The following is a 26,003-nucleotide window of genomic DNA, read 5'->3' on the forward strand; positions in this document are numbered from 1 at the left end:
TTGCATCTAAAAACAAGGCACTGAACTGCTGTGTGTGGTGTTTTAAATTCTAAATTTTGAAGTTGGCGGTGGCCAGGGTGGGAGGGGCGGCATTCCTGCCGAGCAGGCTCTGCTCTGTACCCCTGGATGCCCGTTTCTAGATGATATGACTGCTGAGCTGGGGAATGCGGCTGCCTGCTGGGGAGGAGGAGGTGACCATCATCCAGTTTACAGCCTTGGACATCTTTCCAGGAACTGCCACACACAGTTACCACAGTATTATAGTATTTCAGCACCTTGCACATTTGCAGCAGCAGCTTGCACAAGGGCCAGAGAGATTAAATGGCTCTGCCAGGGTCACAAACTCCCTGCATAGTTGAGCTAGGACTTCGATCCAGGTATTGCCTCTCCTAGTGCAGCGTGATTTCCACTCTGCCAAACTGTCTCAGTGTGGGAGACAGAGCCACACCTTGCATGAGGAACCCCTGATCCCACTGTGAGTCCTGGCTTATATGGCTGCGTCCCCTGAGTGGTCACTTGCCTCTCTGAGCCTCATCAGGGACATTTGGAGCTTCAGTGCCTACCTTGTGAGTTCAAGACAGAAAGGGAAGGTTTGGGCGGGTACAGAAAATGCTAGAGCATTCGCAGCTTGTGACTTTGCTGGCTACTCATGTCTTTGTACAAAATTAAGGTCATAAGTGGAATTCGCTCTCCTCCTGCATCCTTCTTGCACATTCTGCAGAGTGCAGAGATGTGACTGAGCCAGAAACCTGTTCCTACCAAGGACAAAGCCATTTATAACCCCCCACCCCCACCCCCCACTGAGGTCCACAGCAGAAATGGAACAATGCTTTATTCTAAACTTCAAGGAATTCCCAGTATTGCATAAATCACCAGCTCTCAAAACACTGTTTGGAGACTCAGGAAATGTCTCAGATTTTCATGGCAGAAATGTCTATTGACCTGCACTGAATATCCCAGACAGCTACATTTCTCCTGAAACAAGAGCCCAGGCACAAGAAGGCTGAGTCTCCCTTTGTAATTCGCCATCTCAGAGCCAACAAACTGAATTAGAGCCGTGTCCTTGAGTAGCCAACAGCAATTCTATTAAAGAAGTTTGATTATAAAAAAAAGAAAAAAAAGAGAAGTGAAAGACTCTATATTTCATTAAATGCTGCTTGTTTCAAAATGGGAACATGTTTTGCACATCTGGGGAGCTGGTGTTTCCTGTGTCTTGTTGGAAGAATCTAATCTTTAAAAAATAGAAAGTTTCCATATAAAGGAGAAACCATCACTTCCAGAGCATAAGACAGCATATTTACAGAGAAGAGATTTTATATCCTGTGAGTTTATTTAACAAACATTCATCGAGTACCCACTCTGGACATCATTCCAGGTACTTGAGGGGTTCGCAATGGTAAAAAGATGATGTGAATTATTATTTTTGCTGTTAGTACGTTGTCATTATTTATTCAGTTGATTGTGAATGGGCCACTGAGAACCTACTGTTCTGGGCCCCTCCTAGGCAATGAAAATGCAGTGGCAAACAGGGAGCTGTGGATCCTGCCTTCCGGGAGCTTCCAGTCTACCTGGGGGGCTGTAAGAATGAGTGATGGCAGCCGTGATGAGGACATGAGGCTCTGAAGGAATTTGACCAGGGACCTTCCAGGCTAGGGCTAAAGGATGGCTTATCTGCAGAGATGACATCCACAAAGCGCTTGCTTGCCCCTTGGTCATTTTGAATGGAGGAGGGGGTAATGAGAAGAGAGTATTCCTCCATTACCACTGGGCATCCTGAATCCTGAGAGGCTGATGGTTGGCTCAGAGTTACACTGCATGGAGGTATCAGTAGGGGTGGTTGCTTGCACCCAGAGCACTTGATTCTCAGTGCAGAGGGCTGTGTACCTCACTGGGCCACCTGCCAACTAGGATAGATGAGTGCTTATAACAGAAAGATTAGTGCCTGCCCTGCTGGGGTCTCATCGGGGCCTGGGAGGGCTTCTAACATGATCCGGGATGCCGACAGAAGAGCACCCATCGCCTGATTGGGCCTGATGGAGGTCCAGAAGGTAAGGGGGCCAATTGCTGATGCTCTCAGCCCTCTCCCTCCCTCCCTTGTTCTTAAGTTCTACTCTGACCCAACCTGAGCCTCACCTTCCATCGCTCCATTTTCTTGCTCTGGGTGGGGCTGCCGAGGGAGGGCTCAGCTAGTGTTCGTGCTGCTGTTCCTGATCCAGAAGGTGTCACTTGACCTCTTGGTACCTCAGTTTCCTCACTGGATCTATTATTCTTCCTCCCCATTGAGTGGGAGGAGGCCGGCTCTGTGAAGGCGTAAGAGCAGGTTTGGATTATCTCCTCCCTCCAGATTCCTTTCTGGCACCTCCCACCCCCCAAGACCTCAGGAACAGGCATTCTCATACAAATCCCATTCATGAAACCTTTCTCCACCCAAGGATTCCAACCCTGCAGTGACCAGGGAAGGGTATTCCAGAATCCTGGGGAGGGTTGGTTTGAAGCTACTCATGGCAAGCTTGAAACAGTTTAGAAGTGACATGTATTATTAAAACCAATAAGGCTCAAAGAGGTTAAGGAACATTTTCCCTGTAAATATTAGAGCCAAGATTTGAACCCAGAGGCCACCTTCCTGAGCTGGATATGCCTGCCTCATGGCCTGGGGCCCCTGATTGCACAGGAATTGCTTTTTATAACAAATCCAAGAACATGTTGAATCCTCCTGGGAAACTCTGTTAGGAATGTGATCAAATCCTTGGGCAAGACAAGTAACCATGACTTCCGGGTCAAGATGGCGGCTTAACAACGTGCACATTTTAGTTCGTCCTCCAGAACAACTACTAAATAACCAGAAACAGTACAGAACAGTTCCTGGAGCCACGATAGTGACAGGACACAGAGCGTACCCCAGTCTGGACCAGCTGGACCAGCTACGAGCACCCCCCAGAACCGTGAGTTCCCAAAGCTGCGGCGGCCAGCGCCCCTCCCCCACAGGCTGCTTCCCAGAGGGGAAAGGAAAGGACTTTACCAGCAGCAGGGACTGGGCACAATCAAATGCCAATTGTGGAACTAATTAACAAATTCTGACTACTAAAAATAGGCCCCCAGCTTAGGTGAACCTGATCAAAGTGGAGGTTGCTCATTTTTGCCCCCGTGCCAAGGGGGCAGGACTGACAGAAAAAGGGGGAAAAAAAAAGAAGGAAACAGAGGTTTTTGTGGCTGTGTATCTACAAGGGTTTCACTGTCTCTGGATACAGCAGCAGGACTTTTCGGGCTGCAACTGCCCCAGGCATAGGCAGAAGTGAGCTCTTTTGGGGGCTTATCTGGAGCTTGTGCCTTCCCCAGGGGAGGGGTGAAGCCCCACCCAGATGGAATCCCTCCATCAAGGAATTCAGACACCAGGGCTTGGTAATTTGAAGCCATTAAAACCAGACTACAACCTCTCCTCTGTCTCCACCATGCCCCCAGCAGGGAGAGTCTGCCAAAGTTAAAGGTACTGCATCATCTTATGCTGGTGGGACCTGCAGTCAGACAAGCATCACATACTGGGCAGGATAAGAAAAACAGAGTCCAGAGACTTCACAGGAAAGTCTTTCAACCTGCTGGGGTCTCACCCTCAGGGAAAACTGACGCAGGTGACTCTTTCCTCCTGATAGGCCAGTTTGGTCTGGGAAAATCTGGCTGGGGTCATAATATCTAAGTAGACCCTCCTAAGTGTGTGGGGGGGAAAGGCACCACACAAGCAGGGCAAGAAACAAGAAAACAAGAACTGAAAAATTCTCCTCTGTTAAACAAAACGTAAGCTAAAGGTCCAGATAAAGCTGAACGGAATGTCAAGGAACAGATAGACAACAAATTCATCCAGCAAGAAAACCCTAGATAAAAGAAGTGAAAGCAATCTCCAGAATATACTAATTAAGGTAATTAAATGCCTAGACGCCAGCAAAAAAATAATAAATCACACTAGGAAAATTGAAGATATGGCCCAGTCAAAGGAACAAACCAACAATTCAAATGACATACAGGAGCTGAAACAATTAATTCAGAATGTACGAACAGACATGGAAAACCCCATCAAAAACCAAATCAATGAATTGAGGGAGGATATAAAGAAGGCAAGGAAAGAACAAAAAGAAGAAACTGAAAGTCTGAAAAAACAAATCACAGAACTTATGGGAACGAAAGACACAGTAGAAGAGATGAAAAAAACAATGGAAACCTACAATGGTAGATTTCGAGAGACAGAACATAGGATTTCTGAACTGGAGGACGGAACATCTGAAATCCAACAAGAAACAGAAACCATAGGGGAAAAAAAGGAAAAATATGAGCAGGGACTCAGGGAATTGAAAGACAATATGAAGTGCATGAATATATGTGTTGTGGGTGTCCCAGAAGGAGAAGAGAAGGGAAAAGGAGGAGAAAAACTAATGGAGGAAATTATCACTGAAAATTTCCCAACTCTTATGAAAGACTTAAAATTACAGATCCAAGAAGTGCAGTGTACCCTAAAGAGAATAGATCCAAATAGACATACTCCAAGACATTTACTAATCAGAATGTCAGAGGTCAAAGAGAAAGAGAGGATCTTGAAAGCAGCAAGAGAAAAACAATCCATCACATACAAGGGAAGCCCAATAAGACTATGCGCAGATCTCTCAGCAGAAACCATGGAGGCGAGAAGACAGTGGGATAATATATTTAAATTATTAAAAGAGAAAAACTGCCAACCAAGAATTCTATATCCAGCAAAATTGTCCTTCAAAAATGAGGGAGAAATTAAAACATTTTCAGACAAAAAATCACTGAGAGAATTTGTGACCAAGAGACCAGCTCTACAAGAAATACTAAAGGGAACACTAGAGACAGATACGAAGACAGAAGAGAGAGGTGTGGAGAAGAGTGTAGAAAGGAAGATTATAAGTAAAGGTAAAAAGAAGGAAAATTAGATATGACATATAAAATCCAGAAGGCAAAATAGTAGAAGAAAGTACTACCCATGCAGTAATAACACTGAATGTTAATGGATTAAACTCACCAATCAAAAGACATAGTCTGGCAGAATGGATTAAAAAACAGGACCCATCTATATGCTGTCTCTACTCAAAGGACACGAGGCCAAGGACACAAATGGAGATTTACACACCAATGTTTATAGCAGCATTATTAACAATTACCAAGAGATGGAAACAGCCAAAATGTCCATCAACAGACAGTTGGCTAAACAAACTGTGACATTTACATAAGATGGAGTATTATGCAGCTGTAAGACAGAATAAAGTTATGAAGTATGTAACAACATGCATGGACCTTAAGGACATTATGCTGAGTGTGATTAGCCAGAAACAAAAGGACAAATACTGTATGGTCTCATTGATATGAACTGACATTAATGAATAAACTTGGAATATTTCATTGGTAACAGAGACCATTAGGAGATAGAAATAGGGTAAGATATTGTAGTAATTGGAGCTGAAGGGATACAGATTGTACAACAGGACTGAATATAAAAACTCAGAAATGGACAGCACAATATTACCTAACTGTAATACAATTATGTTAAAACACTGAATGAAGCTGCATATGAGAATGATAGAGGGAGGAGGTCTGGGGCATAAATGAAATCACAAAGAAAGATAGACGATAAAGATTGAGATGGTGTAATCTAGGAATGCCTGGAGTGTATAATGATAGTGACTAAATGTACAAATTTAAAAAATGTTTTTGCATGAGGAAGAACAAAAGAATGTCATTACTGCAGTGTGCTGAAAATAGATGGTAATTCATATTTAAAAATTTCAACTAATGTGTGAGGCTAAAGCAAAAAATGTTTATTTGGTACAAATCTATACTTTGACTAGTGCATCTCTTAATATAACTTATGTAGATAGTTGATTGAACACCTTAAGTACACAGAACTTTGTATAGGACATGAGATTTTGTTGGTTTGTCCAGGTGATGCCCTGATGAATCCCAGAGGGATTTGATCAGTGAGTGGAAAGTATTTGCAAAGTCCTCTTCGGGGATGGTGAGAACAGGGGAAAACTCAACTTCCCCAAGTTGAATTCTTGATATTCTCACAAGCAGTATGGACAACCAAAGCTATAGGCTGAGCCCCCAGTCTTGGGGTTTGTTCATATGAAACTTAACCCCACAGGGGATAGGTCAAGCCTACTTAAAATTAAGCCTAAGAGTCACCCCCAAGAGAGCCTCTTTTGTTGCTCAGATGTGGCCTCTCTCTCCAGCCAACACAGCAAGCAGACGCACCACCCACCCCCTGTCTACGTGGGACATGACTACCAGGGGTGTGGATCTTCCTGGCAGCATGGGACAGAAATCCCAGAATGAGCTGAGATTCAGCATCAAGGGATTGAGAAAAACTCTAGAATGAGCTGAGACTCAGCATCAAGGGATTGAGATAACCTTCTCGACCAAAAGGGGAAAGAGTGAAATGAGACAAAGTGTCAATGACTGAGAGATTCCAAACAGAGTTGAGAGGTTATCCTGGAGGTTATTCTTATGCATTAAGTAGATATCACCCTGTCCTTCAAGATGTCGTGGAGAGGCTGGAGGGAACTGCCTGAAAATGTAGGGCTGTGTTCCAGTAGCCATGTTTCTTGAGGATGATTGAATGATGATATAGCTTTTACAATGTGACTGTGTGATTGTGAAAACCTTGTGTCTGATGCTCCTTTTATTGTCAACAGAACAGAGGAACATATGGAATAAAAATAAATAATAGGTGGAACAAATGTAAAATAGATTTAGTTTGAAATGCTAGTGATCAATGAAAGGGATCAGTAAGGGGTATGGCCTGTAAAATTTTTTTTCTGTTTGTTATATTTTTCTGTTGTCTTTTTATTTCTTTTTCTGAATTGATGCTAATGTTCTGGGAAATGATCACGATGATGAATATGCAACTATGTGATGATATTGTGAATTGCTGAGTGTATGTGTTGGGAATGTTTGTTTCTTGTAATTTTTTTTAATTAATAAAAAATTTAAAAACAAAACAAAACAAGTAACCATCCCTTGATTTTCCTGTTTGGCATATTTTGGCTTCTTTAATTTTTTTGCTTATGTGTGTGTTTTTTAATAACAACAGCTTTCTTGAGATGTAATTCATATACCATACAACTTGTTTTTTTAATTACACATATTGGTGGCTTTTAGTATAGTCATAAAATTGTGCAGCCATCAAATCACCATGATCAATTTTAGAGCATGCCCATTTCCCTAGAAAGAAACCCTGCACCTTTTAGCTGTTGTCCTCTAGTGCCGCTATTTCCCTCCACCCCCACCCCCACCTCAACCCAAGACAACCGCTAATCTAATTTCTTTCTCCACAGATTTGCCTATTCTGGAAATTTCATTAAATGAAATCATGCAATATATGACCTTTGGTGATTGTCTTTTTTCACACAGCGTATTATTTTCAGTGTTGTTCCATGTGCTCAGTAGTCATTCCTTCTTATTGCCAAATGATATTCCATTGTATGGGATATGCCACATTTTATTTATTCATTCATTAATTTGTGGATATTTGGGTTATTTCTGTTTTTCTGGTGATTATGAATAATGCTGCTGTGAATATTTGTAGATGTGGTTTTGTATGGACATATGTTCTCATTTCTTTTGGGTTTATACCTAGAAGTGTAATTGCTGGGTCATGTGGTAACTGTATTTAACTGCCAGATCATTTTCCAAATCATCTGCACCATCTTCCATTCCCTCCAGCGGGGTCTAAGGGTTCTGATTTCTCCACATCCTTGTTCTCCACGTCCACTTGTTTTCTGTCTTTTTGAGTGTAGCCATCCTAGTGGATGTGCAGTCCATGTTTTATTTTGGTTTTTTTTTTAAGCAGAAGGCCTATCTAAAACATGATCAATTCCAAGTACTAGAATATTTATGGATGCTCCATTACCCAGCAATTTTTCCTTAAGAACAAGGCCAGCCCCTGGGCTGAGAAGTAACTGGCCATCTTACTGGGTAGCCCAAAGCCAGGCATGCCCCTGGCTTCCAGATCTCAAGTGAGTTCTTTGGGGGAGCACTGCTGAAGACTAACCCTGTGTCATCTCCTTTTACCTTCCAGCAATCCACGAGTTTCCCACAGATCTGTTCTCCAATAAGGAGCGACAGCATGGAGCCGTCCTGCTGCACATCCTCGGTGTAAGTGGGCCCCATGGGGCTGAACTTTGGTAAACGTCAGGGTGTGAAGCTTTATCTGCACTGTGGGGGTTGGCGTCTCAGTAAGTCAGAGATCTCATTTAATCTCATAAGAGCCCTGTGAGGAGAAAAGATACAGGATCCATTTTACCAACAGAGAACCAGAGCCTTAAAGATGTGAGGTGACATGTCCATTGTCACCCACCGAGTGACCCAGAACCCAGACAAGAGCACAGGTCTTCCTGTGCCTCGTTTTCTGATATTAGAAAATGGGGTCATGGCACCTAACCCCCATGTCTGGATGTGAGTGGATATAAGTAAAGTGCATTGGACATTGCATGGTGCATAATCAGTGCCAGCTGTCATATTCCTTGATTATCCCCCCCAACTATACCACCTCCACAGAACTATGGTTTAAAATTTTGACATTCTGCTTCTCAAACTTCCCTCTCTATTTAGTTGGCTCTTGATGACAAATGGGGTTTAAGCAGCAGTTCAAAACGGAGTAATGGGTTCAAACCTAAATTCTAGGTAAAAGTCACTCTTCCTTGACAGGAGCTGGGGAAAAATGGCCCACAGCCAAATCTGGCCCATTGCATGTTTTTGTAAATAAAGTTTTGTTGGCACACAGTCCCTCTCATTCATTTCTGTATGATCTGTGGCTGCTTTTATGTTTCAGTGGTAGAGCTGAGCTGTTGTGACCGGGATGTTATGGTCCACAAAGCCAAAAATACTCACCATCAGGACCTTTACAGAGAACATTTGCCAACTGTGGGGTTCAGCATGGGGACATGAAGGTGGCCAGGGTTTGCCTACCTACTTCAGATCAAGCGCAGTAGGTTTTCCTCCTAATTAGCTCCCTTGACCACCCAGCACCACCTGCTTGTATATTTAAACCCAATCAACTTCAAGTCTTTGCAAGAGATAATTAAGAAAGTGAAATCTGGGATTCCCGCATAGTAACGACCAGGGAATAATGAATGAGTGATGTTTTAATTAACAGGGTAAATCATTAACGAAAATGAAGGTTGTAAGGAGGGGTGGCAGGCACATTTTAAATGACAGGTCTGTAATGTATTTCCGCAGTAGAGCTATGCTCTCTAATGTTCTCAGCCTGACACTTCCCTCAGGGGAGTGTGGGTTTGGCTATCTGTGGTCCCACCTCATTAAGTCATAGCATCGCTGAGACTGAACCTTCTTTGTACCCCAAAGCACCTCAGGAACCTTGTAGGAGAGCAAGGAGCAGCGAACTGCAGCTCAAGGGCCAAAGCCAACCCACCACCTCTTTTTGTAAATATAGTTTTACTGGAACTCAGCCACACGTGTTCTGTGGCTGTTTTCATATGCAACAATTGCCACAGAGACTTGTGCACTACAAAGCCTGAAATTTTTACCGTCGGACCCTCTACAGGAAAATGTTGCCATCTTCTTCTTTAGAGCAAGGAAAGATTAGCTTTGGAGCCAGTTTTATTGGCAGCACCAGGCAGCTTCTTGGCAGAGGCTGAGAATTTCATTTAGTCCCTGGTCCTGGCAGGGGGAATTAAGACACTGTCTTGACACCCCCTTCTGTACTTTCCAGTTTTTCTGGGGATGCGTTAGGGAAATAGGAGGTCTGTCAGCCTCATAGGCCACTCTGTGCCTGTGAGATGCTGTTAGAAGGAATTGCTATGGGTGCAAATTTAAGTTGGGATCCTGAGATTTCTAGAAGGGTCTCTTCAATCTCACACTCTCTCTTTTACTTATATCCCATGACAAATCCAGGGGCAGACTCCAATAGATACTCGCCTGAAATTCCTTGGCCACAAATATTACTTATACTTTATTTAATCCAGTTAATCATGAAGTAGAATATCACACTGTTCTCACTGGAGCAGCCCAGCCAGTCTCTCTTTTGCTAAAGTGAATGACTTCACTTTGTCTTTGAAAAAAAGAATGGCTTCCCCAGCACTGGGAGTAAAATCCTATTTCCTTTCCATGGTTCCTGGTCCTTGCTTCTCCCTCCACCCTCACATCCTGTTTCCCACATCACTCACTCTGCTTTGCCTACAGCAGTGGCCTCGCTGTTCCTCAGATGCATCAAGCACTCTCCTGCCCCAGGGCCTTTGCACTTGCTGGTCCCGCTGCCTGGAACACTCCTCCTCTAGAATTTTGCCTGTCTTGCTCCCATACTTCATCCATGTCTCTGCTCAGAAGCCACCTCCTCAGAGGGACCCTTCTCTAGCCACCCTGTCTAAAACGGTATCCGTCCCCTGTGGGCCCTCTGACTCTGTAAACCGTCTTATTTTTTTTCCTGGAAGTTATATACCCTTTATTTGCCTGTCTGTCTCCCACTAATATAGATTACAGGAGGCAGATAATTTCCTTGGTATCCTCAGCAGTGTATCCCTGAGGCCTGGGATAGCACTTCGCACATGGGATAAGCTCCGTAAGGACTTGCTGGATGGCTGAAGGGACGGACAGGGCAGGGATAGGTTCCAGATACAAACCCATTTTAAAACTACCACTCTATTCCTACTCCTTCATTAAACAGATGAGGAAACTGAGACCTAAGGGAATGACTTATCCAAAGTCACAGGGTAATTTAACCCCAGAATCAGCATCAGAGTCCAGACTCCTTATTCTCTGGGCCTCCCCATGTCCAAGCCCTCCTTATTTTAAATGTGCGCCTGCCAGCAGGGGATGCCTTTTCAAAAACATGGAGTTTTGTTTGCTTTGGCAGGAGGTGGGCATTTGCTAATCAGGAAATGATGTCCTTGCTGAAAACAAGGTGGGTGTGCAGGGATACAAATCAGGATTCTTAGTATTATTTTGAACTATTACAATGTTGATCCTTGGTCTTTGAGAGCTGTATTAGTTAGGGTTCTCGAGAGAAACAGAATCAACACAGAAGACTTGCAAATATAAAATTTATAAAAGTGTCTCACGTGACTGCGGGAATGCAGAGTCCAAAATCCTCAGGGCTGGCTGTGAAGCCGATGATTCCGATGGAGGGCCTGGACGAACTCCACAGGAGAGGCTCGCCAGCCAAAGCAGGAAGAGAACCTGTTTCTTCTGAATCCTCCTTAAAAGGCTTCCAGTGATTAGACTGAGCATCACGTACTGTAGAAGACACTCCCCTTGGCTGATTACAAATGGAATCAGCTGTGGATGCAGCTGACGTGATCAGATCTAATTCTAAGAAATGTCTTCATTGCAACAGACAGGCCAGCACTTGCCTAACCAGACAAACAGGTACCACCACTTGGCCAAGTTGACGCATGAACCTGACCATGACAGTCCACCCCTTGTCAACTTGGCAGCTATGTATATCACCTTAAACCATACCTAATTTCTAAATAAAAAACATTAAAACACACATTTTTTTTCTTTTGACTAAAAATACTCAACTGTTCTGCATATAACTGGAAACACAGGAACTCTCTCCAGAATAGGGTACAAGTCCTTGGGTAATATTCATTCTTAAACTTGATATTTTACAACTTAAATAGTATAACAGGAATAAAACAGCATCACAGTCCTCTTTTCTGTAACTGATCATGTGGTCGAAGTTCATATTTATCACTATCTTCTTCCACTACCCATTCCATGTTCTCTTTACCCTCAGCAAGCACTTCAGCTGGCCATGGTTCTTTGCCTGGTGGGGTGATTCAAACCTTCATTCCTGAAGTTTCAGACCCATTGGTAGTCCTGCCTGGATTGGGCTGTTGCAGTTTTCCATTGATTTTAATCACAAGGCATGGTAGTACTAAAAGACGCCCTAGGGGATCTCCTATATTTCAAGAAAACTCTTCTTTACCTCCATTGTGTAGTTGCAGTCCTATTTCCCCCTGATAGTTAGAGTCAATCACCCCAGACAATAATGCAGTCCCTTTCTTGGCTTATTGATCCAGGGGCATGAGTAGCCCAAAGTGACCACGTGGCAGTCTTAGATTCCAGTTCAATGGAATCATTGTTGTTTCTCCTGATGGAAGCACTCCTCCTTTTGAGACTAAAACCTGTAGATCAGCAGAGCTCAGGGCCACAGGGACAGGAAGCAAAAATTTTCCTAGTGGATCACTAGGGGTAATAGTGAGTGGTGCCACTCCCATTTCCACCCCTTGGTTCCTGGACCCGTGGATCTTGGGTATGGGAGAAACAGCACCATACAGTGGATGCTGATTCAGAGCATATACAGCTTCCTGGAGAGCATTACCCCAGCCTTTCAAGGTATTGCCACCTAGTTGGCAACATAATTGAGTTTTCAAAAGGCCATTCCACCATTCTATCAATCCAGCTGCTCCTGGGTAATGGGGAATATGGTAAGAACAGAGAATACCATGAACGTGTGCCCATTCCCGCACTTCATTTGCTGTGAAGTGTGTTCCTTGATCAGAAGCAATGCTGTGTCGAATACCGTGATGATGGATAAGGCATTCTGTAAGCCCACGGATGGTAGTTTTGGTAGAAGCATTGCATGCACGGAAAGCAAACCCATATCCAGAGTATGTGTCTATTCCAGTTAGAACAAATCACTGCCCCTTCCATGAAGGAAATGGTCCAATGTAATCAACCTGCCACTTGACCAAGTTGACACATGAACCTGACCATGACAGGAGCGTACCCTCCCCTCTGCTGGGAAAGAGCTGCTGTTTTAAGAGGGGTGAAAGAGCACAAGACCAGGTGGCCTGAGTTTAGTCCCCTCTGCTGATCAGCAAGTTTTCTCCTCCCTGGGCCTCAGTTTCCCCATCTGTCCGTGAGAGGATTGAAGGAGCAGATCTCTATGATGCTGAAACTTTCCACTGAGCCCTGTTCTATCCACCTGGTCTCTGCCCTCACATCTGCTTTGGAGTGTGCAAGGGCCCTGCCCCCAGATGGCTGCGGCAGGTCCCCTCACTGACACTCTGCCTCTCCCTGTTTCCTCTGCAGGCTCTGTACATGTTCTATGCCTTGGCCATTGTGTGTGATGACTTCTTTGTTCCGTCTCTAGAGAAGATCTGTGAGGTACGTGGAAGACCATGGTGAAGCCCTTTGGGAGGTTGGAGAGGGGCTGGGGACATGGGAATGTAAATGCCAGGCTGAGGAGGCCGGGACTGGAGTGGAAGACAGCAGGCTGCTGGAGGCTGTCATGCCTGACACTTAGTGTCTATCCCACGGCTAAGCCTTACCCGCTGACAGGATGGCACCATATCCTGGCAATTGGCAGAAAAATTGCTCCCAGCATGAACTCATTAACCTTAACCTCTGGATCCACAGCAGGCCATCGGCATTTATGCCAAACCTGCTCAGTTGGAGAACTGGCCAGGCCTGCAACCTGTGTTGGAGCATTTCCCATAAACTGCTGCAGGTGGCAGGTGGGGCTCTCTGCTCACGAGTACTCACCTGGGGAGGATGCTGAGCTGCACTGGCACGGAATTCGCTTTGCAGGTGTACATTTTCCTCCTTTCATAGCTTTGTGAATTTTTAGTTTCTTCTCTTATTTCTCCCCATGTATAAGGCCCTCGTCTATCCCTTATTCTGCATTGGCTTCTAGTCAAAAGAGAACTGCCTGTGTTTTTAGCACCTACCCCTTGCAGACTGCTGGAGGCTTTGCCATGCTTTATCCCCATGGAATCTCCCAGCTGTTTGAAGTCATGATGTGACTGGGGCAACAAAAACCTACAGATTGTTAGGGACCTGTTCAGGCAGCTTAGGGAGCTTAGTGTAAGGTGGGAAACCTGAGCTGAGTGGGAATTGACTGCTGTTGATCTGTGAGGTACGTGGAAGACCATGGTGAAGCCCTTTGGGAGGTTGGAAAGGGGTTGGGGACATGGGAATGTAAATGCCAGGCTGAGGAGGCTGGGACTGGAGTGGAAGACAGCAGGCTGCTGGAGGCTGTCATGCCTGACACTTAGTGTCTATCCCACAGCTAAGCCCTGAGACCCCTCAACAGGGAGCTGGCAAAAGTGGGTGAAGGCCTTCCCCTCCCCCAACCTAGATCTGTGCTAGATCTAATGGGAGTGGGGTGAAGGGGAGCGAGCCTCTCCATTTTCTCCCCTTCTCTACCCCACTTTAGTTCTAGCCGTGGGCCCACCTTTATAGAGATATTTGTCGGAGAACTGAGGCAGAGAAAAAGTGTTTAGGATCTAGACCCAGGAGATGACCAATGTGGACATGCGTGCAGGAGCTGGAACCTGAGACCCTGAGGAGTGGAGCTTGGAGGAGATGGTGGCTACTGCAAGTGGCCTGTTCTTCCTCTGACTTCTGGAGGTGTCCCTCAGGGATAAAGCAGTCAGCTGATCCTTGCTTGAATACAAACACCGGGCGACCCTAGGCTGAGAGCTTGGGGAGGCCGCCACAATGGGGTTGGACCCCCTGCCCTTCTAGAGTTGCCAGGACCCCCAGGAAGGGTGACCTACAGCACAGGACCACATACAGTAGTGGTGCCAGGTATCCACAAGGAACCTGCATCCCTCAGGATACAGAGGGGAACAAGGCAAGGTCCTGGCCCTACTGGCAAGACTGATGTAAATGGCTCATGAGAAACAATAAAGGACTTGGGGAGCATCTCTGCTGGGAAGAAACCCAGGAAGTCCTTGAGGAGGAGGTGGCATTTGTTTGTTCCAGCTTTTTGAAGTAGGGAGGATTTCAGTAAGCAGAAATGGAGAGAATGGCGTTCCAGGTAGAAAGAATCAACCCCAGAGGGAAGAGAGGCAGGAGAGAAAGTAGCGTATTTGGATTCTGCTGAAATCCATTGGAGATGCTTTGGTGGTAGAGCCTTTTCTGTGGAACCTACCTCTTTGGCAGGGTGAAGGTGGCCAGGCTTCCACCTTGAGGCTCGGTGCTGTGTCCTCACTCCTGCCCATGTCAGGCTCAAGCATGTTCCCAGTCCCACATGGCCTCGAGCTCTGACCCTTTGGATCTTAGGGAGGTTCAGCGGGCCTAAGGTTCCTCAATGACTCCAGAGTCTGGTGCTTTGGGAGGTGGGGCTGGATGTGGCCAAGCCCTGCCTGAGCCAGTCTGCCCTGAGAAGGCGTTCTGAGAACCACTTGGGAGGGTGCCTTCTGGTTACCATTCAGGAAGACCCTGCATCTCCGTGGTTTCTCCAAGCATCCCAAGCTCTCAGCACTACATTCTAGATCAGAAGATGGGCCTCCTTGGCCAGAACACAGCCTCGCCAAGCAGGGTGCTGTCCCACGCCAGCTCATCCTGGAGAGATCTCTGGGTCTCCGTCTTGGTAACAGTGGGTGTAGGATTTGCTCTTTCTGGAATGCAAGACCCAGGCAGTGTGATCAAGGCCTCCAGTCCCACAACCCAGATATGTAGAAGGCCCTCTGGTACCCAAAGCAGCATGGGCATGGCAAGTCATGGTCAATACAGACCATATTTTAGGCACTGGGGAGCCAAAGATGGAAAAGACCAGACCTGCCCCGGGGCTCGTGGTCTAGTAGGGAAGGCAAGCATGTGGACCAAAACCTTTATCCCAAGTAATTTCATGTTTCAGAAGATAGTGGGTAAAACATAGCACGTTTCTGACGGGGGGAGTGGTTGGCTTGGGTGGACACCTCAGGAAAGGCTTCCTCAAGGGGACATGAAGTCAGAGATTGAGATAGGGACAAGGAAGGGGTATTCCAAATCGGAGGCCTGGCCTGGTCAGAATGTGGGGGCTGGGAAGAGGAGGTCAAATGGAGGGAGAGCGCAGCAGGCCAGGACCCCAAGGTTATGTGCTCAGAGTCCTGGAAGGAGGGGCAACTCGTACAGCTGGCTACTGGCTGAGGGGTGTGGCTCCACCTCAGCACTGTCCCTTTTACTTTCCCTGGCTTCTTGATATCCAGTTAGTGTGTCTGCTGTACCGATGATTGCAGCCTGAGGGTCTCTGGTTGTTTCTGTTTCAGAAACTCCATCTGAGCGAAGATGTGGCCGGAGCCACCTTCATGGCTGCAGGAAGCTCGACCCCTGAGCTGTTTGCCTCTGTTATCGGTGAGAAATCCCACCAGCCCAAGACCTCAGGTTGAGAGAGGAGCCTGGGTTTGGTGCCAAGAGCAGGTGGAGCATTTGTCCTCTCTGAACCTCAGTTTTCTCATCTGGAAAATGGAGGCATTGAAGAGACAAAAAGTAGATTAGTGGCTGCCTGGAGGTTGGGGCAGGAGGGAATGAGGAACGACTGCTGCTGGGTGTGGGGTGTCTTTTTTAGGGTAATGTTCTGAAACTAGATTATGGTGATGGTTGCGGCATTCTTTGAATACTTTTTTAAAAATCTCTGAGTCATGAGCTTTAGATGGATAGATTTTATGACAAGTGAATTAGATCAACAAAGCTGTTAAAAAATGGTGGGAAAGTTTTGGTAAAGGATGACGATGATGGCAACACAACATTGGGAATGTAACAGCACTGAATTATGTATTTGAATGTGGTTGAAGGAAAAATTTTAGGTTAAATACATGTTATTAGAATAAAATTTTTAAAATAAATGTTATTACAAAGCTACAGTCATCAAGACAGCATGGTCCTGGCACCAGAACAGACATACCGACCAATGGCGTCAAAGTGAGAGCTCAGAAATAAACTCTCACTCCTATGGCAAACCGGTTTTTGACAAGGGTGCCAAGTCCATGCAATGGGGAAAGAATAGTCTCTTCAACAAATGATGCGGGGAAAACTGGATGTCCATATGCAAAAGAATGGAAGTGGATGGCCTCCTCCAGCACGTCATATACAAAAATCAACTTAAAAATTCAGTGGTGGAATTCTTGCCTGCCATGCAGGAGACCCAGGTTCGATTCTCAGTCCATGTACTTCCCAAAAAATAAACAAGCAAGTAAAACAAACAAAAACCAACCAAACAAGCAATTTAATAAATGGTGCTGCAATAACGGGATACTCACATGGAAAAATAATGAAATGTGACCCTGCCATACAACATACAAAAAAAAAAAAAAATCAACTTAAAATGAAAAAAGAAGGGGGGGTAGGCCCAGATGCTACCTGAGGGCCCTTCTCTGGCTTTGCTGTGCTCGCCAGCGTCGTGGGCAGCCTTAAAGCTCTGTTCAGGGGCCGCAGTCCTCCAGGGCGGCCAGGAGCCAGGCTTTGTGCCGTTCCCTTTCCAGGCGTGTTCATCACCCACGGCGACGTCGGGGTCGGGACCATCGTGGGGTCTGCCGTGTTCAACATCCTGTGCATAATTGGCGTCTGTGGATTGTTCGCCGGACAGGTCAGTGGTTCCTCTCCCCAGCCTGGCTGACGCGTGGCCCGTAGTTGTAGGGGGGGGATAAGCTTTTGTGGGGACACCCCAGGCTTTCGCGGGGCTGGTAAGTCACTGTGGCTTTGAGCAAGTCAGCTCCCCTACCCCCGAGCCCGTTTCCTCCTGCGTAAAGCAGGCGTCCGGCGTGCCTTCATCGTTGCCAACTCTCCTTTAGCATCTTCTCTTGACCTCAGAGAGCTTGGCTCATGTTTGGGGCTCTGCCTTGCCGAGGGAGAGAGAAGGGGGCATCCAGTTACCACCAGAAGGTTCCAGCATTGAATAGAGAGAGCACGTGCCTCTGTTCTCTGCTGCTGCTGTGAATTGGGACGTTACTGTCTTGGAGGAGTGGGGGTCCGTTTCGCCATTGCTTAAGAACATTACTTGGTTTCATTCTTTCCCCCCAGTGTAACATACGGCAAGGGGGCACCTGGAGCAGCAAGACAAGCTTCGTTTCTGGCCGCACAGTTGGGAGGGGCTCCGTGGTGCACCTGCGGGGGTCTGGGTGGGGTGAGGGAGCACCTGCACAGCGGCACCCACCCCCTCTCTCCCCGGCAGGTGGTTCGTCTGACGTGGTGGGCTGTATGCCGAGACTCTGTGTACTACACACTCTCTGTCATCGTGCTTATTGCGGTGAGTTACCCCTCCAGCTCCAGGTGGCAGGCGGGCCGGGTCCCTGCTAAGGCGTGGGACCCCTGCCCATCTCTGTTCTTGGCGTGAGAACCAGAGAACCCTCAGTGTCCAACAGTGGGGTCTGCTGCAGTCCCATTTATCCACCTCCCTGCCAGATTCCAAAAAAATTCTTGTAGCTGACACTTCAGTCATAGAGCAAATTCAGGAACCATCTGGAAAGCAAAAAGGCCTTGAAAGCCCAGCACATGGTCCATTCAGGTAGACCTGTGCTCATCAAAGGCCTTGCGGATGCTCACTTAGAGCCCATTTATCTTTGCAGGACCCAGCTCTAAGAAGTAGAATTTCTGGTTTTGCAGCTCACCACAGAGTAGGAAAGAGAGAGGGCCAGCTCGAAGCACTCTGCGGTGGCACGAGGGCAGGTTATATTCAAAGAGGGTAGATGGAACAGTTCTCAACCTTACCAAACACAGAGCTGTCTTCATATGACAGTTAGGTCCCCTGTAATTGTTACCTATCATTGTGTAATAAATATCCCCAAAACTCAGCAACTTAAAGCAACAAATGTTTATGTTCTTTCATTTTCTGAGCTAGGTTCTCTGTCTCAGGGTCTCTCCCAAAGCTGCAGTCGAGGTATCAGCAGAGGGACAGTCATCTCAGGGCCCTGCTGGGCGAGGGTTCGCTTTCAGAATCACTTGCTTGGCTGTTGGCCGGAGACATCCTGGCCCACTGGCCTTCCCAGAGCACCGCTCCCATGTAACAGTGGGCTGTCCTCTGAGCCAGGGAGGGAAGATGCCCAGGATGGAAGCCACAGTCTTTTTATAACCTAATCCCGGATTGACAGCCCATCACTCTGCCCTCTCCTTTTTCTTAGAAATGGGTACAACTGACGTTCAAGGGGGACTGGAATAGCAGCGGGTGGGCTCACCGGGAGCCAGCTTCGAGGCTGCCTTCTATATACCCGCTTGACCACCTGAAAATGAAATGTATAGATAAAAGAGTCTACCTGTACATAAAAAAATCAACATAGTATAAAGGAGAAATAAAAGCAATGTATAATAATAATAAAAAGAATACTTATTTCCTTATGTAAATCCTTTGACATGACCACACTAGCCAAGGTATAAACAAATGTTGCCCCTGTACATAGAATTGCCACACCTGACAGCCACAGACGCACGCTGCGGCCAGGGTGATGGGCTGATGCCTTTGCCACCAGGAGTGATGCTGACCTCAGTGAGAGTTTCCAAAGTAATCAAAGACTCCCCAGTTTGCATGACAATTACATTGCTAGAAAAAGAAATATTTATCAAAAACCAATAAAAAATACTCTGGAGTTAGCTGTTAGGCTCCGTTTCTTGTTTTCCATTTGCCTGAATGTTTAGCAGGACATTTAAAGATTGCGCCAGATGTAGAAACCGTTCTTTACTGGGCAGTGCGGGCCACATGCGTGAGGTTGTCCCACGTCCCTGCCGGCGCTGCTCTACAAGCCAGCAGCCCTCCAATCACAGCAAAAACCGGAAGAGCCCCATAAACATCCCCAGAGTCCCCTAGTGTAGGTATTGCCCTCCCCTCTGTTGAGCAACACTTCCTTGCAGTGCTGAGTTTGGGGAGCCTCGTGGCACTGACCAGGGTGACCCTCTCAGAAGGGGGTCCCCAAAAGTGAGCTACCCACAGCCCACTGTAACAGCGAGGAGAGGGGTGCCATGGGGCACAGCCCAGACAGCTCCTCGTATCACATGGAGCCACCACGTGTCCCTCTTGTGGGGAACAGCCCCCTACACCAGCCCGTGGGGGCACAGTTAGAGGGGTCCGCCCCTGGGCCCAGAAGAAGCACCCACTTATGTCTCAGGTGGGAGAGGCAGGCGGGGGGTGTTGAGCAGTACCCATGCCCTCTTAGGAAGCCACCGAGTCCCCCAGCACCGCCCGAGGACTCCCCTCAGACTGGACCGGCTGGCCTTCTCCCTCAGAACCTCAACTTTCCCCAAGGAGTCTCTCATCTTTATTTTTAAGAAAACTGCACACACACACACACACCATACATATATGTAGATATCTTTGCAGTTGAGAGACAAAAATGGAGGAAGAGACACTGAATTTCTATATACACATGACTAGGCCAATATGAGATTTTTTTATCTATTTAGGGGTCTGCATTTGTTTTTCTTTTGAAATAATCAGGTTCCCCCTTTTGTTTCTTTTTGCCTCCCAGTTCATATATGATGAAGAAATTGTGTGGTAAGTTTTTAAAGTTTGCTTTTTTTAGCTGCTGCTTTTTAAAATTTATTTCTTGTTTTTTGGTCCATTGAATCTTTTAAAATTATTTTTGTGAACATAAGCTCATTAACTTGTTAAGGTAAAAATGGTATCATTCTAAGCAAACAGGATTTTATGTTTTCTAAATGACAGAAAATGTTTCCTTCATTATTCCTTCCCTGTCACATATCAAGATATTCTAGAAAGCTAGAATAAGGAGAGCAGTATGGTATTTTGCACAGGGACAAGCATACGCCAATATGGAATTTGAAACCAAGAACCCAGAAACAGGTGTCATGACAAGGCCGAAGGGAAGTGATGTCCCTCAAATGCAGCTGGGACCACGGCAGAGCCATACGGAGTCAAATCAAATCAGATCCCTCATGTCAAATGGAAATACATTCTAGGTGAATTGAAGCTCTCACTGTCAAAAGCAAAATTTAAAAAATAATTTGGAAGATAATATAGGGAGTCATCTTCATGACATCGAGGTAGGAAATGATTCCTTAGTTAAGATACGTAAAGCACAAACTTCCAAAGGAAAGATTATCTGCACTCTATTTTATAGGACATGAATGCATCATACGTTCAGAAGCCATAAGAATTTCCTTTTATTGACAGCAATTCTGCATCCTATATATGGTTATTTGTGGGGACATATTCAGGAGGTCTGGCTGAGGACATTCAGCTGCCTGGCCCGAGCAGCTGTGGGCTGCAGGGCCTAGAGAAACCTGCTCTGATCCCGGCCTCACCCCCAACCTGCTGTGTGACCCTGGGAATGTGTCTTCACTTCTCTGGGCCTTGTCTTTCTCATCTGTAGGTGGAGTTGGGGTGGAGGGGGCAGTAAGAATACCTGCAAGTCCCTTTCTGGGCCTGCTAGTCCCTGGGTTCTGTGTCAGCAAAAGGAAGAGTCCCAGAAATGACTGTAACCTATGCTAGGCACACAGTAGGCCTTCAAATGAATGACCCCTCTAAAGCTTGTGTGGTTCCTCAGAGGCTGCTGGTCAGGGCTATAGAAATCCCCTCTGCATGTGCCCTCTGGCTCTGCGTCCACAGAAGAGCAGTCACAGTGTTTCTCGATGGGACCCCCACCCACCCCACCCCACTGCACACCCCTTCCCTGCCCACCCATCCCTGCCCTGCATCCAGTCAGTTCTTAGGACCCTCCGGGACGTGAGACCCTTTCCTCCTGCACCCATGGCATCTCTGGTCCCTGGCCAGAATCTTGGATGACCATGGGGCCTCTTAGGATCGAGTCAGTGTGACTCCAGGCCACAACTCCACCCTAACCCTAGGATGTGGTGGCCCAGGCTCACCTCTGTCCCTCAGCCAGGTGCTGCGCTCAAACTTCTTCCCCTGGGCCCCCATAATCCCGTATAGTGAGTCAAACCCACCCTTGGCCTTCTCTCAGCTCCCACGAGGACTTCGGGTGGCAGGGACAGCTACTGGGCAGAGCATTTGTCCTTCACCCAGCAGGCAGGTCCTGGGCTGGTCAAAGGGACAAGGGAAGAGACCCCGGTGTACTTCCCCTCCCAGCTCCACCAGCCCATGGACCTTCGGAGCGCTAACCCTGCCTTCTTTCTCTCTCTGAGGTGGGAAGGCCTGGTGCTCATCATCTTGTATGTGTTTTACATTCTCATCATGAAGTAAGTGCCCTTCCTCTTCTCCTTCTGGGTGGTGACCCCTCGCTTTGCCTCCCCCCTGGCCTTTTGTGAGAGCAGAAGATGAAATTCTGTTGGAGCTTTCACTCACTTTGATCAGCCCCAGTTCTCTAGGAGGGCACCCTGGTTGGGGAGGCTGGAGTGGGAGAGAGATGTTCAGATGTGCTTGGGAATGCCATCACACCCAGGCCAGGAGAGTCGTGCTGGTGGCTTTTGTGCAAAGAGGCTGCTCCCTAAACAAGCAAGCAAGGGCCTCTGCTCCATTTCACTCCTTGCTGCTTCTTGGGGCCCCAGATGGCCACTCTTTTTTGCTGTCTCTATACATCTACTGGACTGCTGCCCTTTGCAAAAAACCAGGCAGCTTTACCTTCTGCTCTAGGCTTCATAAAATGCAACCTCTCAGGGCTGCTGTCTTGCACAACTGCAGGGGGTGCCACTCACAATACTGGGAAGGCAAATCCCTTGCCCCAGGGTTGTGCAACACTGAGGCCTTCCAGAAACTGCCCAGATCAGAACTCATCTCAAAACTACCCTGGAGCTGAACCACACTTAGGTTTATCTTCCTTCTTATACCTTCATAGGTAATTTTAAAAATCTCTTTAGAAACACTATGATTTTTATGAGACTATAAATCCCTATAATGTTTTCTAAAAATGGATGATAAACTGTCACGTTGCAAGAGAGGATGTCCTTAAATGATCTCCTCTCTAAGTGCCTTTCAAGGAGGCAGCCAGCCTCAGGGGCTTTGAGCTGGAGAGAACCTCCCCTCTTAGGGCTCTGTCAGTCTCCCAGGGGAGCGTGATTTGTGGCTTATGGGAGAGGACAGGCCAGGCACTGTCTTTTCTGAGCCTGCCCCACAGGCTTGGCTGAACTTCTTTTGTTAGGACAGGCTTGTAACTTTGCAGCAAGCAGAAGTCATATCCTCAGCTAAAGGTCCCTCGTGCCCCCAGGAAACCTACTAACAACTCAGTAAGAGCAGGCCGCAGGTAGCACATGTGCTGTCTGGAAACTGTCAGCTCGGTTGAAAAGCCTGGGCTCCCCATTCCCCTCAACAGGACACCCCCGGGGCTGGGCTAAGAGGCTGTGCATGGGTGCGGTAGGATGAAATGGGGTGGGCCTGCAAGGCTCCAGCAGACCCCCCACCCACCTGGCCCGGGAGATGACTCCCCTTCCCGACCTATCCCCCTCGACTGACCTCCTATTTTACCATCCCAGGTACAATGTGAAGATGCAAGCCTTTTTCACAATCAAGCAAAAGGCCATTGCAAATGGCAACCCGGTCAGCAGCGAGCTGGAAGATGGTAATGATTACTGTGATGTTAGCTCTGATGACCCTTCCGTGCCATTGCTGAGGCAAGGTAAGGCTGAGCAGACAGGAGGGGGCTGAACGCTGTCACTGGAGCCACTTTCCTCTTGCACACACACACACACACACACACACACTCTCTCCAAATTGTCACTCTCAGGTCACAGCACCTAAAGGTGGAGGGAGAATTCAAGTTTGAGATGTCGCCCCCTAGTGTTTGCACAGCTCGGGGGAAGGATGGAGGAAAGATGCTCCAGGAAATTTAAAATAAAGCTTCATGTCCCCTGGGAAGTTTCCTGAGGCTGGCTCCAGGCTCTTGTGCCTCTCCTAAAGCGCAATTGTCTCTGAGTAAAAAAGGCCTAAGACAGGAAGCTGAGGACTTGGGGGGTGGCGGAGCAGACCTTGTCCCATCTGTCTTGGAGGGACCTGTTCAAATGCCAGGTCCCATCTGTCCTGGAGGGACCTGCTGGCTTTCAAGGAGGGAACGTTGCCCAGAGAAACAGAAGGCCAGGGAAGGCAGCCAGGGAGCTGAGTAGGAATTCCCAGACAGCTCCAGGAGAGCCCTGCACAGGAGCCCTTTCCCCTGGGCGGGCAGCCTCGTCTCCTCAGCTGCTCTTTGGCCCTCTTGTCCTGGAACTGGGGCTTTTGGGTCTCCAGAGCCAGCCCCTGACATCTCTGTAGGCCCCAAATTGTCCAGGCCTGATGGGCTGCTTCCTGGGAAAGCCTGTCCTCATTTCCTTATCACCCAGCCTGTTCCCAGGTAGCCCCTCTGAAAGGGATGCTGCCAGGACAGAGAGCAAGTTCCCTTCCCTACCCCTGACCACTGTTAGAGCCTGAATAGGTATTTGTAATTAGGATAGTGAAAATCAGGGCTTACCCTCCATCCAGCCGCTCCTGAACTAGGTGGCCTTGCTTTGGCCTGGCCACCCGTGAGGGTTCCTGAGGGCCCTGGGCGGGCCAGTCCTTTTTGAACTGACTTTAACTCATTTGTGATTTCTCTGGTTGGGCCAGTTGACCTCAGAAGGGCCTGACTGAGCCAGGGTCCAGGACCCCTGGGGTCCCTAAGCTCTATTCAGGTAGGCCATTGGGTGGCCCTTGTGCAGGTGCTGGGTGAAGGATGAATCTCTCCACATGGAACAAAGAAGCATCCTGGGTGCGGGGTTGGGGGGGGGGGGCAAGGCCATGGGAGGGGCACCTCTGACACCCATGAGGGGCAGAGCAACGGGCCATCTGGACATGGGACGCATAGAACATAGGCCACCCCAGGGAGAGCCTGTTTCCAGGACAACCTCAGAAGGGAAGATGCACCTTTGGCCGCTGCGTTGGACTTTTGGCTCCAAGCTCACCCTCACAGGTTCCCTACACGTGGTCCCTGGAGACACAGATTGATTCCTGCCCAGTCACATGCCCATGGGGTTAGTGTCCCCCAGGTCTTCAGGGCAGATAAGAGAGGCACCAAGGGGCCGCCCTGCAGGCCAGCAGGAAGTGCCCCTCCCACAGTGTCAGCCCCAGGAGCTGACGGGAGAGGCCCATCCCCCGTGGCTGGGCAGGAAGCAGCACCCTGTGTGCTCACCCTTTCCAGGGAAATCCAGGCTCTCCTGATGCCTCTTTGCCCACTGGGGACCTTTCCTGGCACTTTATCCTGACACCATCCCCTTTACTTTTGCCCCCCTGATAATAAAGACTTTCCTACACGTTCCTTATTTCCTCCCAAATCTCTTTAAGTCCAGGATAATTTCTAGGAAGTTGAAAGATCAGACACTGGGGATGGAGACAAGAGCAGGTCTCCCCTCACCCTTTACCAGGTGAATGTGTTTAGACAAAGGCCAAGGGGAGAGAAAAGTCAGAGTGCCAGATGGATGACCCCAGAGACCTAAGGGAGGAGGACCAGGCCTGGAGGTCCGGAAATGGGGGATGGAGAGGCCTCAAGATGTGGACTTAGGGATTTTTTAGCCAGAGTTGGTGGATTAGCTCTGCCCTTACTACCCCACAAAAGACTATACCAGTCAGCCACTAGGAAAGGAAGTCCCTCCCAGGCATGTGCCCTAGAAATAGACTTGACTGAAGTTGGAGGGGGCCTCGTCTGGTGACACCTTGGTCCTTATATGGTGTTGCCTTGGAACCTCTCATCTGGGGAAGACCTCAGAGTTCCTCTCAGCAGGCCCTCGGCCTCCCGGCAGTCACCGTCCATCACAAACAGCCCCGTCCTGAAAGGAATATACAGCTGGCTGGCTGGCAGATGCTTTTAAGAACGCATGCACATCCACTCTGAGCCCAAAGTTCACTGTTATGTATCTGGATATTTCCCACATAAAATCAAAATATTTATAACCAAACCTCTTCATAGGAGAGGGAGCCAAAAGCCTTTACCACTGCTCAAATAAAACACCTCTGTAAGCATAAATGTTGTTAAAGGCCCTGAAGTTCAGCTTGTTGAATCAGCTCAGGCCAGTTTTCTTTCCTCTACGGGGCAGCTTTTCCTCCAACTTTGTTTTTGTTCAGTTTTTTTTGTTTTTATTTGTTTTTCTAAAATGTTTACAAATTTTTTATATCACACTTCAACACTGGTCAAGAAAGGGCACAGTATACCAAGAAAAGATCCCAGGAACTAAGGCAGGAAGGTGAACCCAGCTCTCCTTGCTGTTTTTTGGGTAGCTTGGACCCAGCATGGCCCAGAATTCCCTTGGCCACTAGCCACTGTAACACTTAGTCAACTCAGAGGACTCACTATGGAGCCTTCCCAGTCTGCCCTGGCCCTGGGCACAACTTTGGCATAGATGGGGCAAAACGGGGGCAGTAC

At 47.6% G+C, this 26,003-nt stretch overlaps 1 protein-coding gene across 2 annotated transcripts in view; it reads left to right on the plus strand.

The window, feature by feature from the left end:
* SLC24A4 (solute carrier family 24 member 4) overlaps positions 1 to 26,003 on the plus strand; it is a 166,467-nt gene that overhangs the window by 105,316 nt on the left and 35,148 nt on the right. Inside the window, exons 3-10 of one of the 2 annotated variants that reach the window (XM_077123389.1) lie at positions 8,084 to 8,160; positions 13,063 to 13,137; positions 16,008 to 16,092; positions 17,220 to 17,323; positions 17,909 to 17,983; positions 20,193 to 20,218; positions 21,829 to 21,882; positions 23,113 to 23,255. In XM_077123389.1, coding sequence (XP_076979504.1) covers positions 8,084 to 8,160; positions 13,063 to 13,137; positions 16,008 to 16,092; positions 17,220 to 17,323; positions 17,909 to 17,983; positions 20,193 to 20,218; positions 21,829 to 21,882; positions 23,113 to 23,255 — 639 coding nt within the window. The remainder of the gene's footprint in view (positions 1 to 8,083; positions 8,161 to 13,062; positions 13,138 to 16,007; positions 16,093 to 17,219; positions 17,324 to 17,908; positions 17,984 to 20,192; positions 20,219 to 21,828; positions 21,883 to 23,112; positions 23,256 to 26,003) is intronic. The other variant, XM_077123390.1, reaches the window with a different exon arrangement.

Source organism: Tamandua tetradactyla, chromosome 12 (assembly GCF_023851605.1).
Source record: "Tamandua tetradactyla isolate mTamTet1 chromosome 12, mTamTet1.pri, whole genome shotgun sequence".
NCBI lineage: Eukaryota > Metazoa > Chordata > Mammalia > Pilosa > Myrmecophagidae > Tamandua > Tamandua tetradactyla.